At 42.3% G+C, this 19,707-nt stretch overlaps 1 protein-coding gene across 2 annotated transcripts; it reads left to right on the top strand.

Moving 5' to 3' along the window:
* The first annotated feature begins 9,729 nt into the window (after positions 1-9,729).
* LSM6 (LSM6 homolog, U6 small nuclear RNA and mRNA degradation associated) lies at positions 9,730-14,599 on the top strand. Of its 2 annotated transcripts, none has more exons than XM_082760077.1 (4): positions 9,730-9,824; positions 9,989-10,100; positions 12,674-12,787; positions 14,430-14,599. In XM_082760077.1, the coding sequence occupies exons 2-4, from the start codon at positions 10,007-10,009 to the stop codon at positions 14,462-14,464; spliced, it is 243 nt and encodes an 80-aa protein (XP_082616203.1). In that variant the 5' UTR covers positions 9,730-9,824; positions 9,989-10,006; the 3' UTR covers positions 14,465-14,599. The 2 variants fall into 2 exon arrangements, with proteins under 2 accessions (XP_082616203.1, XP_082616204.1); XM_082760078.1 differs by having other exon boundaries at positions 9,823-9,866.
* The last annotated feature ends 5,108 nt before the right edge of the window (positions 14,600-19,707 follow it).

Below are 19,707 nucleotides of genomic sequence, written 5' to 3'. Positions count from 1 at the left end.
CCAGGTGACTCTATGCCACAGGGATGCCACACAATTACAAATGGGAAAACTACCAAGGATGAGAGGGGAAATGAGTCAGGAAGATGTGAGACGTAGTCTAGAAATATTTACAAAGCCTTACAAAAAAAAGGGGCTGTTGGAAATGACCCTTCTTGGGCAATAGGATTTTTTGTGGGGACAAACAGCAAGTGTGACGTAACAACTGGCAAGCTTTCCATATGAAACCAATTTTCAAAGAGCTTATGAATGTCTCTCTACTGAATTTCTTCCTCGATTTTTGTTTAAACTATCCCAAGTCCTACATATGGAGACAGAACAAGCTTAATCGGGGCAAATATAAGCCTTTTATCAATTCAATTATCCGTTTAAGGACTCACTCATTGAACTTATCCATAAAATGTTAGAGTTGCAGTGCTGCTCCTGTCTATCAGCTTGCGTCCCTGTATTCTTTGTACCCTTAGGGACGTTTTATCTTTTGAGAAATGTGACAGCCTGCCTTCTGAGACTGGCCTTGGCAGAGTCCATAGCCAATATATTGACAGATAGAAGATAGCATGGAAAAGTGAAGCAGTTCACAGCTTACTTGGGTGTGTCAAGCTGCTTTTGTCACCAGCCAAAGGATCTTTCATCTTTTAAAGCTATAATGGGATCTTTCAAATCATTAACTTTTAATTGCTTCTGTTAATTGCATCTGACCCTTCTTCAGTCCCCGGCGATCTGTGGATCCACAGCAGGATCACATCATACCCCCTTTCCCAATATTTTTACTTTTTGGAAAATAGAATTAATGTATCTCCAAACACACTCTTTGGAGTGTTTCTTCATGGTCAGAAGAGCAGGCTCAAAATCAGGAAAGTAATTTACTGATACGCACACTATTTCTGGTGTTTTCTGCTGAAATGTAAGGTGATTATTTCTAAATGCAAGCTCAATCCTGCAGTTTCTCTTCCCTACATTTTGAAGAGGGATGAAGACAGACAGCTGTTTCAAAGTAAATTAAAAAAAAAAGTCACGGCACCTCTAAGAATATACATGTTTGTAAAAATTACAGTCAGAATGATACAGGATTAGCTGTGGAATATTACAGGGATCTTCATGATCCCTGTCAGCCACCACTTCAGATTTTGCATGCCACAGATAGGCAGCTATGTTGATTTCAGTGCTTCCTTTTGGCAATACTACTATAGAGACTGGCCAACACTGTTTTCCTCCCTGTTTTGCCTCACCTGAATATTACTGTTTCAGTGCTCCATCATCCCAGCTACATGAGGGTTCGGGTTCCTGCTGAGAAGTGTTTTCTTTTAAAATTACAATTTCTGCAAAGGTAATGGAAAACAAATGAGTTACTTTTTGCGTTGCCAACATTCTTTTTACACTGTAGTATGCTTTTCAAGATCAAACTGTCAAAGTACCAAATGACACAACATTCAAAGTTGATTTTTTTGAATTTTAGTTTAAAGGAACAGCCTCTCTTGAGGATACGTATGCCCATATACTTTAATTTCCTGTCGTTAGCTGACATCACCAGTCAAATGCTAGCACAAGATACTCATTGGGGCTTGAGATTTCTTGCCATTTTACAGCCTTTTCAGCAGATACTCTTGTATACAAGGTTTAAGAACAGTGCAGCTTTGGACTTGCAGGATAAAATCTCCCAGGTAAGGGCTAGAAGCGTATTTAAGAGGGGACTTATGAAAAGGACGTTTAAAATCAGCCTTTAAAATCACTGGCAAATATTTCCTAGACAAAATATTAAATTTGCTGGCTTAATGTAGAACTGAAAGCCTAGGTTTTGGTACCGGGGTGCTGTCCTTTCTCAGTGAAATAATCGTGTGCCCATCTAATGGCACGCTATATGGCTGTCAATATCACTTTCAAGTTATTAGGTCCAATCAATGTTGAATAAAAGGAAAAAAAGGTGGTCAACAGGCAATCTAGCTTTCAGTTTAACACTCCCTTGAGGATTTTCATTATCCTTTCCTTTTCTGCTCTCAAGGTTAGCTCTAGCTAGCCTATTTCTAGCTTCAGCTTCCTGGAGATAATGCACATCCACAATAGCCTTGCTCCTCCAACGTCAGTGTGCCCTTCCACCTGAGTAAGCAGAGTCCCTTCTCTCTTCTATTATTTGTGACCTTTTCCTGGGTTAAAAGGTCGCTCCTGAAGCAGGCGGGTTTCACTCCTTATGGTGATTGCAGCGCGGAAAGCAGGCTTCTACCTTGTTAGAAGTGACATCACTGTACATTAAAGACATCATATCTCCTTTCACATTAAAATGCCTGTCAGTTCTGCTGCTCACAGGCTGTAAATCTGCCACAGTATCCTGGGCTTGGGAGTTTTCATTATGAAAATATGAAGATAAGCACTCTGCTCCACTGTCAGAGGGAAAGTAGTCTGGTAGTAATGAGGTTACTTGAAAAATAAATATACAATTTCTGAAACACAGATTATTTAATGTGGAACAATTTTAAAAAGGAATCTTTTCTATTTCAATTCCTTTAAAAAGTCAAGCTTAAAACCCGGTGTGAGAACAGGGTGAATATACAGTCCTGTAGAATTTATTAATACATAGACTGTGCACTTACTCATGCAGTAAATCATTAGATTTTCCCTTTGACTTTGGCCCTCTAGCCTTGAGTGAAATGACATACCAGACTCTAACCTGTTTTTCATCTTTATATCATACAACTACTGAAAGACTTGTATGTTCTGCAGGAAAGTGACAACGTTCAGTTGTTATATATACGACTTTAGAAAACGCATAGCAGAGAAATACCTCACAAGCAGCAAAGAAAAATATAAATAATTACCGATCAGTGCCAATTGCCAATTACTAAATTACTCTCAAGGCAAGATTAGCATATTAATACCGCACTATTAGGTAACAATTTTCATCCATCAATCTGAAAACACTAGGTATTTAATTCATGTTTTGCAGAAGGGAAACTGAGTCACAGAGCGGTGAAATGACCCGCCTTAATGTTTGAGAGCAGCTCAGCATCTAAAGCGAGAGCAGATCCCACAGACTAGCCTAACTCGGTGTGCTTATTTCAAGCTGGAAGTTTGTTGGTACCTCCCCAAATTGTTCACACAGAGCCTGTGATGATGATGATGATTATTAGTTAATGGATAAAATTATCACAGATGTTTCCTTATTATAAAAAAAACCTTCCTCCATCTTCTTAGAGAGTACCAATTCACTGCTATTGCCCATTTCCTTCTTCCTTAAATATTTGGAATTCCCTTCAATTGAGAAAACTTCAGCGTGGGAGCATAGCATATGTATTTTCAATCTCATCTTCCAGATCACATACTCGATTGTTGATACTCTGTTTGGGGAGCTGAAATGAATGGCTCAAGAGTTATTTATGGATGATGAAACTTTTCACCTCCAAGGCATTGATTTTAATGTCTGAACCCTACATACAGAGACAGAAATAAATATATTTAGACTGTGCTGTGTGCATTACGTGAAATCAATTGGTAGTGTCAGTTCCAAGTAGGCAGGAGTTCAGGTGAAAAACATGAAAAAATAGATAGATGATGATTTGCATGAGGAAGGTGAATGTGTGGCATAGGAAGAATTCAGTAGCCGAGGAGATGACATGCTCGGGCTGTGGTCTGAAGAGACCAGACCAGAGCATCCCACACACGTGGAGGAAACCAGAGCATATGTCAGCTCAGCAGAGCTGGAAGTGAAACGAAGCAAGAAACCTAAGAAAGGCAGTGCATGGTAAAAACATGGCTTGCTTCTTCACTTCCCAGTTTCTCCTGACTGCAGAGGAGATTTTCTTCCTCTTCTTTCTAGAATGAAGTCCTCTGTTCATGTAGACCAGAGCAAAGTAACGAGAGCTGCAGCTCCTTGATGAACCAAGTCATAAGGATTTATAACCTGTTTGAGAGCAATATTGCCAACACTTTCCTGGCCACAAAAGCCCACAAGGACTACTGAGCAGGCTTTTGAATCATCTCTCTTCTCCTCAGAAGAACCCTTCAAACCTTTTCAGCTGCACGGTCACAGGTCACGTCTATGCTGAGTGGTTTCTCAGCGTTCACCATCGTTTCCAACATCCACACAGGCCCGTGGCAGCAGTAAGGGTGCAATTTTTAATGACAGGTCTGGATAGCTGCGGACACTTCACGTTACTGCCGTCTACGTTTTCTAAGTAGTGTAGGGTGAGTGGCAAAACACGGGTGTTGTCTTTGCCCTAAAGCCCCCACAGTTCCTAGGGCTAATAGAGCTGCACTGATAGCACAGCTTTCCGTGAAAACTGAAAGCCAAAAAATGACCCACGAGCCAGCGTGTCGAGTTCCCTGCATCATCCCCCTCTCCTAGAGGTAATCATCAAAACTGTTATCGCAGATCCGAAGGACTTAGGTGACAGTGTTCAATACCGTTTTTATATAATTTTCCCAGCAATATCTTTTCCTCATCGAAATAGTCAAGAGTAAAATATATAGGAATATTTTCTTGCATGTGCACGAACACCAGGGAATCAGGTCTGAACACAGTGTTCGAGGTTAACGGCAGACCCTGGGGACTGGGTCACAGGCAGTTGCACCACATTGACAGCTCTATATTTACAGCTAGCATCCTTATTTTCACTAGGATATGCACAAAAGGATAATAAAGTTAAAAAGACAGGAGTTGCATAATGTACTCAGTGCAAAATTAGCTTTTGACTTAATATGAAAATTTATGCCTTTGTTTTATTCCGAACAAAACTGTTTATCTTGCATACAGAGTTTCTAGTCCACCCACCTGATTTTACCTTTTTTTATATATCTATATAAAGCTACAAAATCATCCTATACAATTTTGCTTCCTTATCCTCAGGAATAGCGATTTGGTAGTCAATGGTCAGGAGTTAAGGGTACTGGAAAATATCAGCCCACAAATGCCCTAGGATTGACCCAACATTGACATTAAATCACATTTTATTTCTAAAGAAATTGTGCTCTCCAGTTCTGCATCTAATAAAGGTACAGAAAGAACAGAGTGATTACACCGTAGTCTCCATTATTTTAAATACTTAATTGTTTAGTTTCCTGGATTAACAGCGGACTATGTAATTATTTTTAAAGTTACTGAAACTAGGAATACTTGATTTTTTCTATAAATATCTTTCCTATTTTTCCTCCACTTCAGAAATAACATACACTAATAAAAATAGCTTCTTCCATCTAATCAAGTTTCTGTTAATTAAGTGAATGTGGGAACTGAGCCACCGAGGATGCAAGTGATTCACCCAAGGTCACCCTGGAAGCCTCTGGCAGAGGCACGTGGGAACCCAGGCAGTCTGACCAACACAACACCATCAGTTTTTTGCCTCTTTCCAGTATCCTCACGAGAGTAACACGTACCAGCCCTGAACACTGACTCTGCAGCCTCCACTCCTGGCTTCCAGTCTGGCTAATATCCAGAAAGGCACTCCTCACACTGACAAACTGAATCACTGCATGCTTATTTTTGTTAACACTTGAGCAATATTTTTATTTGCAGTTCAGTAACGTCTAAGGAGCTTCTTCATACTGTACAAACATCAGAAACAAAAGGCTTACAACCCCAGAGCTTAAAGCCTTGATCTTTTGTTTGCATCATCATTTTCCAGTATTTTTTCTTGATATGTTCCAGGGCAAATGCTTCAAATTTCTCAGTTATCTATACTTTTATATATTTTATATATATATATATATATATATATATATATACATACACACACACACACACACATATATTTAGTACTGTGGTCTGCATCAGTAAAACTCAGTTTGCTACTATTACAACTGTTCCTTAAACTGTCCTAGCTGTCCCATCTAGTGAAGTAGCACTGCTGGGCTCAGGCTTAATGTTTTACATTTTCTGGAAGACTCCAATGTGTTGATGGAAAACAAACAAACAAAACAAAAACCCCAAAACACAAGTCACAAGTTATTTTAGGCTCAATCCACAAAAAAAAAAAAAAAAGGCTCTATGGCTCTTTCCAAGGAGAGATCAACACATTTTTTTCCCCATATATGAAATACCTGTGAAGGCTCACAGGTAAATGGAAAAAATGCATTGAGAGGCCAGAAGAAGTCAGGGGGTGGCAGCTCCCATCTGTTCCCCAAAAGAGAATTATTCTTCCCACAAGTCTACTCCTGTCCTAGAGCATCAGCTGAATCCTTAGGTGGAAAGGGTCAGAGGGACAGAAAGGCGGCTGAACGGTTCCCAATCCTCCTTTTTGAAACAAGGTGTGGGCTGTTTTCACCACACGATGAGTTAGAGCAGCCCTGTGTTTACTCCATATCCTCAGGTGGCCATCAGAAGCACTGCTGGGGAGCTGGGAACTAACCTTGCAGATGCTTTACACCAGCGGGTCAGTTAAAAGGAACCATTTGAGCTCACTCTGGGCTTAACCTTGACACCAGGATTTTAACCTGAAGTACGGAATTAGCATCAAACTGGCTATGGAAAAATTTACATTGAAATATCATCTGGCATTGATATTCCGTACTGAAGAAAATAAAGAACTTGTGTTTCTTTGATGTAAGTATTTTAGAAAGTTTAAACATAAAAGGCTGGGTCCAATTTGATTGTAATTTGGATATAATCTAGCTAAGTGTTTCAAAAAATTAAAAAAAAAAAAAATTGAGTCTTTACTTAATGTAACAGAAAGCACAGTTTTCACGTGATCTATTAAACTATACTTGAACCAAACAGAAAGCTGCAGACAAAAACATGTTACAAAAGGTAATCATGTCACTTAATCCATATCGGATGACATGAACATCCCAGGTTGGGGAACGCAAAGCAAGAACCTGAAGACAACAGAATTTTTTTATGCTCTTTGTCTGAAATCTGTGGCACAGAACCTATATATATGTATATATTTTATTAAGGTCCAATTTAAAAATGCATTAACTTTTTAATTGAGAACATGGCTGGGAATCAGCAGTTCTGATGATCTTAGCACAGCATTGGATATAATGTTGGATAACTAAGCCTTCATTTAAGGGAAAAAACCTTTAATCTTTCACTGCATAGGAGCAGATAGAGTGTCATTCAAATGCCAAAAGGCTTGAATTCTCCCATCAAAATGCATGCAAAGAGAATTTCAAACCTCTTAAGGCTCACAGGAAAGCTTATCCCTTGGGTGAACCAAGGAGAGCACTGCCAGGAACTCTGAGGGAGTTACATGAACTCTGAAAGCTTCTAGAGACCTTCCCTTTCTTTTCTACAGACCTGAAAGTCCTGGAGGAAGAGAGAAAGCCTTGGGCTGGGTTCTCACGTTGTTATCCTCGGCTCCCTGAAGACCTGCCACTTGGATTGAAAAAGCCTTTTTGCCGTGACACTGAGCAGCACGAGGCACCAATGTGCTCAGTTCTTCCTCAGGGATCCTCTGGGATTGCTTCGGAGAAAACACCTGCGGCGATTCCTTGATGCAAACAGCGTGGCACGGATCTGAACCTGAGCCCCCTCAAGACTGTTGGATCAGGCCAGTGGGCCTGGAAAAAGAAGTTTCCCTGGATTTGGTTCTCAGCCCCATATTTCCTTGCATATTTTTCTTTTTTATCTAAGTAGGTTCCAAAGTTGATTCTTAAAGTCTTGCGGTATGCCATGACTTTGGCCCGAATAGGTTTGTCCTCTGTGACAGAACTGTCAGGTGAGGATTGTTTCATACATCTTTTTTCATCCACTGATTGTAGCCAGGGATTATTTAGGCTGAATTCAAAGCCTTCCCACAGATATTCTTTTGTCATCTGGATTGTTGTTCTCCTGCATTTAACTTATGTAAATGGTGTTCCTTTCAGAAGAGCTAGAAGAATTGGATGACCCTTTTTAACACGTTCTGTGTTACACGGCCATCTCGCTCTACGGAAATGCTTTTATTTCAACTGGCTGGAAAGAAAAATCTCCCTAACTTTGAAGTGTTTTTTATTGCATTGAAAAGAGAGAACGAGAGACTGTCAAATCCCATTTCATTTTTTAAAGCTAACTGTAAAGTTTTAATTAGGTCCTCTGAACAAAGATTCCGAGATGCTTCATGTTTAAGAGTTAGCGATAGTATACGAGCTGCCGACTTCCATCATTAAGTTCAGTTGACAAAGGCCAATGCAACTTTTTCTTTGTAACTTTGTAACCATTTATGTTTGAGGTGAAGATGTTAATATGGAAATTTTGTGAGCTGGGAATGAGTACGAACTATCATTGTAATTTATGACCTTTCATCTAAGGCCAAATGTAAAGGCAATCACAACTGTTCTATATCTCAAGGCCAGCACATAGCAGATGTATGAAATTTGGAAGTGTTAGACATAAACTTTTATTACCAAATTATAAATAATTTCTACCACTTACAATGTTCACCTTTCAAGTTCATCTTGATTAAAACACAAGGGCAGCATCTCGCTGACTTCAATGAGTTGCACAGCTGGAAAAACTCTCTCAGTGCACTACGAAAGGATAAAGCAACACAGTATTTAGAAGAATCTACTCATAGCAACGCACACAAAGTTTTGCATTTAAATCCTTTTTCATCTAGATGACCGAAACAACAACAAAAAAAGAGAATCATTAAACAATGAGGTCTGAATTTTATTTTCATTCCTGAAGCTTTGAATTCTGTAAGCAATCTGCTGGATGTGGATTACTTAAAACCTTTGAAGACCACCTTCCTGAGGTCATTTGGATTTCATCACTCAGGAAATAAAGCATTCTTTAGGTTGTGCATTAACAGATGTAGATTCAGGAAGATTATGTAATCACAAGATAGGAATTTTCTTTCCAGGTCAAATCCCACCACACCAAAGTGCTCGTTAATGTATGTCTTATTGCATGAAGGTTAATTTACCCCTAAGAACAGCATGTGAGATTGTTTAGAGACCTATGGCAATGCTGGAAACATTAACAGAGATTTGGACTCATGACTTGGCCTCAAAGCATGGGAGCGGGGAGGATATGAAACCGTTGGCCATTTCGATTCGGGTGTCTCAGAATAGACACATCTGTAAACGCAGTAATGGTATTAAGAAGGGAATTAGGAGGATTTGGGTGGCATCAAACACCCCAAAAACAAACCTGGCACCCACCTGACACGGTGCCGCCTGCTCCCCGAGGTGCCCGTGCGTGAGGCCGCGACGGGCCTGGTGCTGAGGGGCGCCCACCAGCACGGCCATGGTGGGCCTGGCTGCCTGACCGTGGCTGGTCTGCAGCCCCAGGATGAAGGCCTCCTGGCCCGAGGTTTGGAGTTTTGGGCTGTTTTTCTTTTATTTTGGGCTGTGTTTGGGGGAGACATGGCTGAAATTGTGTTTAAAAAGAGAAGGCAACTCAGGAAGGGCGAACGCTTGGCCGTGCTCTGAAGAAAAAATTTTTCCCTGTTCTGAAGAGCACGTTTTCTGGAGCAAGTTTTCCCTCTATTACAAGAATTAAAAAGTTTTTTTAATCAATACTGGAAGAATAAAGAAAAAAAAGTCAGTCCAGATGCTTTCACAGAGGGTCAACTCCACCAGGAGTTTGGGTCACGCTACCAAACTCCTAAAAACCAAGGCGTTTTGTTTGCTTGTTTTTTTTTTTTTTTTTTTTTTTGTTTTTAATTTATTATTATTATTATTATTTTATCATTAACAAGTATTATTATTTGTAATCTTGTTGAAGAACAGAACTTGGCACAGTTCCTAGCCGTGGGGACCAGCCCCCGCGGGTTCCTGTCAGGGCGGGCCGGCTGCCGCCGTTGCCCGGGCGGCGCTGCGCGCGCGCGCTGCGCTTTGTCCCTACCGGCGCGCCGTAGCGGGGCCGCCCGCATTGGCCGCGAGCGGGCCGGGGCGCGCGCAGGAGGCGGCGGCGGGTGAGCAGCGGCGCCCAACGGTCCCGGGCTAACGGCCGCGGGGTAACGGCCGCCGTGACAGGGCCGGGCGGGAGGGCGGCCGGGCGGTAGGGAGGGAGGCTCCGCGGGGGGGTGCCGGGCCGCCCCCACAGGGGCTCAGCCGCTGCCCGCGCCTCTCCCCGCAGCCACGCTCGGAGCCCAGGATGAGCCTGCGGAAGCAAACCCCCAGCGACTTCCTGAAGCAGATCATCGGCCGGCCCGTGGTGGTGAAGCTGAACTCCGGCGTGGATTACCGAGGTGAGCGCGCGGCCCCCGCCCCGCAGCAAGCCCCGGTCAGCGCTGCTCGGAGAGATGCACGGCGAGACCCGGCCGCAGGGCGGGGACAGCAAGGGGAGGGAGGGAGGAGGGTAACGGCGGGTTTACTGATCAGAAATACCCATCTAAGTCATTACAACCCCTAGCCGCAGCGGTTGACTGCAGTCTCAAGACGAGCCTGAGTTTCTAAATCAAGTTTTTTAGAGGTGGGCTTGAATGACAGCTCCTGAAATGGTCAGGCCCTCATTGCGCTGACAGCACGCCTTTTGGAAGCCACCCCTTTCCTGTGCCTTCATGTTCCCCAACTCCTGGCACAGAGCTTGGTCCAGAAAAGCTTCAAACAGTAACCTGTGCTATCAGCAACTACATGGGGATGAAATAGGACGAGTTGTGTGCTTGGTTAAACAGCTCCTAAACTCCTGTTGGATCAAGACACACAGGGATACAGAAGAAAGCTCAGTGTGTTTTTTGCACCTCTGTGCCCAGTGTTTTTTAAACGCAGTCCAGCAGTTTTATTCCAGAACTCCTTGGCTTATCTGCAGACCTTCATGCACTCTATGTAGGATTATAGGGTGTTTTTTAAGCAGTAAATTAAACTTCTGTTAAGTTTAATTTACTGCTTAAAAACACCCTATAATCCTGGGATTATATAAGGGGAGTATGTTAAGTTCATACTCCCCTTAGGCTAAGACTATCAGCCTGCCAATTTTTTTTCCCCCAATAGCATCCAAACGTAACTAAAACTATCACGATCTCCTATCGAACACAAGCTAGGCACTTTATTCTAGAATGAATTAAACGTTACCATTGTGCCAGAGATACCTGTTACAGGTAGGTTCAATTCAGTGGGCAAAGCTTAGTGCTTCTGAGACAAGACTGGTTTGTCCTGTGACAGGAGCCTTTGCATTCTGACAGCTTCAAATTCTTGCTCACTGACAGGGCAAGCAGTGCCTTATTATCCCTTCCTGTTCCTCTTCAGTGTCTCTCAGCTGATGAAATTTGCAATCTGTCATTTCTGTAAATTCATTCTTGCAGGATTATGTAGTGGCAGCTCATTCAAGTTAATTAAAGCAAGTCATCACTTGCCTAAGAGTACGTGCAAGGTGTTTTTTGATACACTTCCTATGTTCCATAAGAACATTGGTACCTTTTACTCATTAAGATACATTTGTAACCTGCCCCCTTAGCTAGGCCTGGAACTCTGCTAGTTTAATGTGCCTATAGTCAGGCCTACAAGGAGCTAAAAAACACTGAGCAGTCAGGTTTTCCCCTTTGTGTGGAAACAGAGAAGAAAAACACATACAGGAAAATAACAATCCTCAAACCATTACAAGTTGGCAGAAAAACCTAAATTCCTAATTATTTAATGGAATATATTACAGTAACACTTCTGGAAAATGAAAACATGCCCCAGAGGAAGATTCTCAGTCTGGAGTTTTCTTTCTCTCCTCAATACAGCAATGTACCGTAATTCCTGAGTTTTAATACTAGGTAAATAAATGAGGTTCTTCTCAATTTTAGTAGTGGCAGTAGTTTTAGTGGTAGGGTCTGTGCTGCAATGAAGTTGGAAAAATGCACAGGCAAGACTGAGGTTAGAACAGCTTGTTAGAAGTTGTTTCATGTACACACAAAATCAGAGTGCATTTTCTGAGCAATTCTTCTGTTAATCCCCACGTTCAGTTTGTTACAGAAATGGTCTGTTCATTAGCTAAGTTTAATTTAGCTCTGGCTGTAGTGGTGAGTGCAGATCCCGAGGAGTGCTTATGAATAAAAATGCCATCGTACTGCCAGCACAGTGCAAGTACTGTGTCAACAAGGTGCAGCCTGAACGGGGGCTATGAGAAGTCAGAATACCAAAAACTTCTAAAGGCAGTGCATGTTATGCATATTTTGCAAATGCATATTTTCCTGATCAAGAGACCATCTAGTATAACAGGTATTTTTTTTAAGCTGTGCATTAATTAAGCAGTGTAATTTCATTTTTGTGGGAAGATATCAGTGTCATTTGGAAACTCCTTGCCTGTTGAAAGTGATTTAGAACTTTGCTCACACAAAAACAGACTGGCAGCCCATGTTATTCTGGGTCTGTAAGCATAAAAATCAATCTGAAAAATGTATACGGTGTCCTGTATTAAAAGGGTTATTTATCAGATACATCCTTGACAAGCTTTAATTAAACTGAACTTAATAGTCTTGTTCTTAGGCTACCCCGTTACACCTAATGTCACAAGTTCTTCTTGGGCATAAAACAAGCAAGAAGGGACAACTAAACTTTCAAGTGGAGGTTGTTGGTCTTCTGGAAGTTGTGCCTCAGTGACTCCTGCCCCCCATCCTTATATCAACTGATAAAGTTGCTGCTGGAGGACCTGGGGTTCCTTACTCACAGCTTCATTCTTTTAAGAATACTCTGATCCACTGACTCACCTGCAAGCTTGGGCTTTTAGTTTGTTGTAAAGAGTTTTGTTTTCTTCCCTGTACTGTTCGAATGCAATGCATTTTTATTTCTTTAAAAGTAAGTTTAAGCTGATTCACTGTTAAACTGTCACTACCTTCAGGTGTCCTGGCTTGCCTGGATGGGTATATGAACATAGCTCTGGAACAGACAGAAGAATACGTAAATGGACAATTAAAGAACAAGTATGGGGACGCCTTTATCCGAGGAAATAATGGTAACTCCTCCTCCCTGTGTTATTGCTCAGTAAAATAATGGTATTCTACTTCTGCATCTGAGATGTGACTGAGGTGTTAGTAGGTTCCCTTTAAGAATGTTCCTTTCATACTTCCTTGGAAAACTTAATGTTTACTTTTTATAGGGCACTTTTTCAGGGTCTGTGCTTTTCCTCATTCCCATGGCCCTTTTTGCCTCTGAACTCAGAGTTCTTTAGGAGAAGCGTGCTCTTTTCTATTCATTCACAGACCTCAAGTTCCTGTCACTTGACAGAATTACTTTTGCACCCGCTGCCTGCCAAGGTGACCTCTCCACAGGAAGTTCAGTGTTTTGCTAGGTAAACTGCCGGACACATGGATGATACGGACAGCACATGGGTACATGGAGACACAGAGAGCTCTGTGTCCCTGAGGTGTGAATGCCCCAGCCTGAACACACCTGGATGAGTGGTGTTCATTAGTACTGCAGGCTATTTTTATAGTAGAGGTTCTGTGATCAGTCAAGAAAAATCACTTGCCCTTCACTATTGAACCTTGAACTGTCCCAGTGCAGTACATGAATTTTAGTGTGCTGCAAGGACAGTTAGCATCCTTCCCCCTGCAAGAAACTTGCTTCTAATCATGGGCTGATGGTATCCCAGGCTCCTGGAATGATGCTGTGGTATCAGACAGTTAGGCTGTAGCAGCAGGACATGCCAGGGAGAAGAATATCTAAAAACAGAAAAGGTTCAAAAGCCAGATGTGAAGAGACGACTTGTAGAAAAGGTAAGTTAAGCAGCGTTTGCCTAAGTTACTAGAAAAGAAAGCACAAGCCAGGAAGGGGAATAGAAAGAAACAAGAACTGAATCTCGCATTACATAAATAGTCAAGGAGACTGTGGCACCAGCGTGAAAGATTCTGTTCTGTTTTGGGAGGAGAAACAATCCTTGAGCAAGGCCAAGTGCTTTTTTGCAAGGAATTTAGCTTATTATGATAGGAAGTACTGTGGCACTGCAGCTGGACAATCAATTATGGAAATAAGAATTTATAATAGAAGTTAGTAACAATTGGATAAGAGGGAGGAAAATGAAGTACAGGCTGGGCAGAGAGCTTAAGATATCCCAGGTTTAGGAGCATGATACAATTTCATGTTGTGGACATTCAAAATACAGTTTGCATAGTCCCACTCTCAGGTAAGAAACATTCCTAAGAAGTGCCTGGGAAACATTGCGTCAGACGGTGCTCTGGTGTCACCAGCCAAGTAGGCGAGAGATGCCTGCTGTCGCATGGGTAATTAGCTTTGCCAGAAGTGCCTGGGATTTCGGCTCTTGTTGAAAGACCGTAACACTCGTGTCTAACACCCTTAATTCTGCTGCGTAAAGATTTTATCATGCTCTCCTCAGTAATGCTGCAGGGTAGCTGGGTTTATTCTCATCTGCTGGAGTGTATGGTTTGGTTCTGGATATAATACTGAGCCAAGTTAGTACATAATGTATAAATTTAATAACATTTCTTGAAACTTGAATGTTTCAGACTTCGTTCATGCTGAAGGGGATTCATTACACTTAGTTTACAAGCCATGGAACTAAGATGTTTTAAATAAACAGTCTTCTGCACGGCATTTACTGGAGCCCTCTTATGTGTGCCATTTTCTCGTTTTCACAGTATTGTACATAAGCACACAGAAGAGAAGGATGTGAAGATGCCAGAAGGAGGCTAATTTGTACTTGTGAACCTTTCCAAAGGGATGAGAAGTATTTGATTTGCAGTTAATAACTCACAAGTGTTTAAATATTTTTTTTTAAATAAATGTAAATGAATCTAAGCTTCCTCAATGTTTTTGTTTCAAAATACTGCTTTGTTCCACAATACAGAAATAAGTAAAAATGAAGCATGTAACAGTACCACAAGACTAATTCAAAGCAACAGCTCATTTGGTTACACTAGCAGTCACAGAAATACTGATTGGAGGTAAGCAGGCGTAGAATCACAGCCATGCAGCCATGGCAAAATGATCATTTAACTGATGTTGGGAAGGAAAAAGAATCAGGTGACAGCGACCTGTCTTTTTTGGAAAAGATTCAGCTTTAAATGCCAAACTGTAGCAAGAGTCACTGGGTAAAAAGTTCAGCTGCTGACTGTTAAATTACCCAAAACATCTTGAATTGTGGATTGGAATCAAGGGATGCAACAGTGACAGTTGAACAATTAGGGGTGGGGAAAGAATTGAGTCAAATGGAAGAAAAACCCTAAGGGGGAGCACTGCACCCGCTGTGGAAGTCAGTCACCAGTGAAAAGCTCTCAGCTGGTAACCCAGCACAGCTAGCAGCCACTTCACCTCCCACTCCGTACTTCCCTCCCTCCCCGACTGCAGTAACCTTTGTTTTGGTTTTGCATCTCTTTCCAAACACAAAGGACTTCTTCAATAAAAAGCATTTTAAGCTATTATTTAAAGCTATTCCTCAAAACAGACAAGAAATCTAAAAGCTTTTGCTATCATATCACGCGTATCCTGTTCAGATAGCTTGCTCTTTTTCCTCACAACTTAGCACCATCCATACATTGTTTTCTTTATGTGCTAGCCAGAAATGTGAAAAAAATACATTGAGCTCATAGCATGGGGTATGCATAAGAGAAAGAGAAATATCTGTGCAGGCAATGAAGTCGGAACTGGTTTGTTTACATTCTGCAGCAACCCTCCCAGTTAATCAAAGACAAGCAAGTAAATCCAGCTCAGTTTTAGATGGATACTTGCATCGATTTATAAAACCTCTCTTCTCCTTTTACTTGCAGTCAGACAAGAAATAAATATGAAGGTTCAGGTGTTTCTTAGTCTGAGCATTACTGCACTTAACATCCAAATTTTTCAAAAACACTTTCTTGTTCCTCAGGACAAGGTTATAATTTAGGGTACTGTGCCTCATGGTGAGGTTATTTAGCCTTTTTTTTTTTTTTTTAATGAGTTTTCTGAAGCCCTCCTTTATTCTTTGAGTAGCTTACAGTGTCTCCAAGAATAAGAAAATACTTCTAGCTGTGGATGGACTAACACAAGACAATTGTGTTAGTGTAACATTGCCCCATTCTTTTCAAGTACCAGTAGCTCTAATGCGAGTAACATTTCAATTATCCAAGGCAGAAAATGTAGGTTGCTTTTCTAAAAAAGTCAGGGAATAATTCCAAATTATTTTGCAATTAATAGTTAACCTTTCTACATTAAAGACTTCAGAAGCCACTACAGAACACACAGAGACGCTACTTTATGAAATGCTTCAATAATTTATCTTTCTTTGACAAGGGCTTGAAAATGGTCCAGGATGTGAGTACAAATCACCAACGTGCTCTTCTGTAAGTGACTTCTAAAAAAGAAGAAGATGTGCTCCAAGTGGAGCACGCAGTTGCTCATTTGTTTTGTTATTTTTATACAGCTGGCAGGTTACTGTGCTCTTTCAGTCCCTGAGACTTTTTTTTTTACCTGCTCTACCTACCCAGCTGTAGCAACACATGTTGTATAGACTTTACATTATTCTCAAGTGCTTGCACCTCTAACTTGATCACTGCAGTTCTGTTCCTAAATGGCTGATTACAGAACAAATTTAAATTGTGATTGGCTACTTCAAAAGGCAGTGCATGGTCTAATCACAAATTAAACTCCAACTTTGGAAAATACTGTTTAAATACTGAGATTTTAATGTGGTTTAGATAATGAAGTCACAACTTGCTACATGAGATTGATAAAATTTGTGTTAAAAAAGAGCTGTTGCAATCCACATTCAAGTTTAAAAATAATTAAATGTTTAATTCCCACAATCACTGACCTTCATGTACATTTTTCAAGGTTTTCCTCTTAATTCAAGCTTCAGCCCCTATGTTGAATCAAGCGAACATTTAAGCCTTACTTCAATTATTCGTTCCAATGTTTGTTTTGAGCTGGATACAACGTTCATCGTGCTTTTATCTTACTTCTCTTTATTTTGCCTATCTTTTAGATTTTGTTTTGACTTATAGTGTTGTATGTGACAACATACCAGCTACAAGTAAATCAGACGCTGGGCAGTCAGCTCTCAGAGTAGCACATGGAATGCTATCCAAAATTTAAGGCAAGCTTTCTCATGATACATGTATATAAACGCCGTAGAATGATGCACTTCACAAACTCTTGGTGCTTAGAAATCACTCAGCCACGTTTATACGATCCTTACTCCACTGGGAGAAGATCCACCAACAACACGATGCATTTTGCATACTCTTACAACTAGAAGCGTATCTTCCTGCAGACAGGATCAGGCAGTAACACTTACATCCTTCATTTTACCTAACTTACTATGTCCTGAAGCTCTTTCCCTAGCAGCTAGGTGTCAAACTTAACCTGGAGCGACTTACACGTGCTTAGCCATAACAGCAGTCACTTCACTTAAAAGAATGCCTCCAAAATCAAATAATCAAGAACTAACCAACAAATTAATTGAGTTTCAAAGGACAGAGCTGTGTTTCCCTACCTTAGTAACTTCACACTGGATCACTTCATGAAACCAAGGCCACCCAAGCGCTTCCCCAGCCCCGCCCCCTCCCATGCTCTCAGGCAGACCCTGGGAAGAGCAGTAACTGCAGAACCAATCATGAAACCAAGTGGAAAAGCCCAACTACACCACAGCACCTTCAACAAAACCCTGCTCAGGAGCAGCAAGGCAGCAAGAGGAAGCATGCCTGGAGAAGGAGCTGGGTACTTACCAGCAGCAAGGAGCAGGCCAAGGTGCGAGGTGCAGTTCCCACTAGGGCCCCAGTGCCCTGCAGTGCCCTCTCTGCAGGGAGCAGGGGGAGCTGGGAGAGGTTTGCTTTAAAGGTGCACGCGCTGCTGACCACTCACTTTTCCGATCGCCACCTGGCTCCTTGCTGAAAGGAAATGTAATGTAAAAGCGCTCCGAATGGTATTGCTGTGAGCTCTGCACAGCTTTCTCACAACATTATGGGGACAAAACAGCCGCCCAGAATGCTTTTGGGCACCACTTGCCCATGAAGCCCTGAGGTTCATGCCCGGCTCCAAAACGGGTTACGCCACAGCGCTGCAGGTTTTGGCCGCATTGTTCATGGTAGCCAAAAGAATGTGTGGAAGTGTTTGCGAAGTGACGCCTTAGAGCATTTGACTGATGGAACCAGAGGGATGCCTGAGCTTTAATATGCCAACCCATGCCTGTGGCCGGCCCCAGCTCATTGTCATTTTTGAAAGCAAACAAACTGCAGAGCCAGTGGTTTAATGTCTGAGGTTCCTGTGCCAGAGAAAACGCACGGGCACGAGCTTTCCCTGGCCGGTGCTGATCCTGCCCATGAGGCTGCTTCGCACGCAGGGGCCAGTGCTGCAGTCAGGTTACCCTGAGCAGGTGTAGCAAGCCTCCTGGCTGTGGGATCGCCAGCGCCAAGCAGCACAACAGGAGCCCGCGGGCAGCTCCCCCTGCCTGTGCCACCTGCCTGGCCTTGCCCTTATCGAGCAGGGCAGCCAGGCGTTCTCATGAGAACAGCCTTCAAGAAGAGAGTTGTTTTCACAGGAAATCACATAACAGTTCAAATGGCCGAAAGGGAGAGCGTCTCTCCTCAGACAGGGTCAGATCTGCTCTGCACAGCATGACATGGGAAAAAAAATCCATCCAGGCTGTCTGATGCTACCTGAATGTGGGGTGCCCAGCACCTGAAGGGACGTGCAGTTTACTCACTATCTGTATTCCTCCTGTTCTGCCTTACTAAAGCAGTTTTCTTAGTAAGCTCTTTGTTGCCAGGCCTCTCTTACTGAAATCCAGCAAGAGCCCTGCACCATCCCTCCCCGCTAATCCCCACCCGCACCCCCACGCAGGCTCCAGCAGTTACCAAATAAAATAAAGTGGCAGGGGGTGGTTAAGCAGAATTTGTAAGAGAATGAGGCTCAGGAGGCCACAATGTATTTTGCATGTGTGTGTGTGTGTGAGTTCATTCTCACCGGTAACATTTGAATGCACTGCCGAACCAGAGAGTCTGACAGAGGAATAGCAAAACCAGACGATGGAATAGAAGCAGGAGGCCCTGCTGGCACTTCTGACCTTCCTCCTAACTAGACATAGAGAAGCATCCTGCTTTCCCTGATCTCCCCAAACACAGAGCCACAGACATGCACGGGTCAACCCTGAGATGGCAGTTTGCAGGCATTATTCTTCATTCTCCTTGTGGGACTTCTCACAATTTTTACCAACCTCCTTCCGCATTTAAATGTTGGCCACTGCTCCCAGTTTAAAGATGACACGAAGTACTTAAATAAGACAGTACTTGCAGCTTTGTGGGTTTAGTGATCAGTTCCTTGTGTGCCCAACTCAACTAGCTGTTGCCACCTTCTGTCTCGCTAATTGATCAATCTGCTCCTACTTCTCTAATCTCCCAAAACCGTTCAGAGGACTGAAGTGGCTGCTGGCTGAGTGGGAAGGACTGCTAAAACTTGTTATAACCCTGATTATCTTGCAGTATCAGAGCATTTCTCAACCTGTTAATGAAGCAACCAGCTTGCTCCAGTGTCAGCTCAGGGTTGCTTGCGTCCATGCCCGCATTACAGAGTGACCTTCGTGGTACTTCTCCACATCCGCTGCTCCATGCCTGCTGTCGCTGTTGCACTCTGCTGCTGTGGAGGTGTACAAGCAACCTGCAAGAAGGAGAATGTTTCTGCATCAAAGAGCCTGGACTGTTGCTGGGTTTACAATCTTTCTGTGCACTACGTTGCTGAAATTTCAAATTACACGGTCTACAGACTATTTTAATTATCAAGCTATTATGGAGCATGTACAATTTTCCCTAATTCTATTTTGAAGCCTCAACTGAGTATTTTTCTCTTCTAAGAATCTGTAACACAAATGTTGCTGAGAAATCAATGAAGAGGATGTAAGTTGTCTCACATCCCTTCTCTGTGCCAGCTTCCTACTAAGAAAGAAAT

The sequence above is a fragment of the Aythya marila genome (genome assembly GCF_965140915.1).
Source record: "Aythya marila genome assembly, chromosome: 4".
In the NCBI taxonomy this organism is placed as follows: Eukaryota; Metazoa; Chordata; class Aves; order Anseriformes; family Anatidae; genus Aythya; species Aythya marila.
The sequence above is the reverse complement of the archived record's forward strand: the minus strand, read 5'-3'. Positions and strand labels throughout refer to the sequence as shown.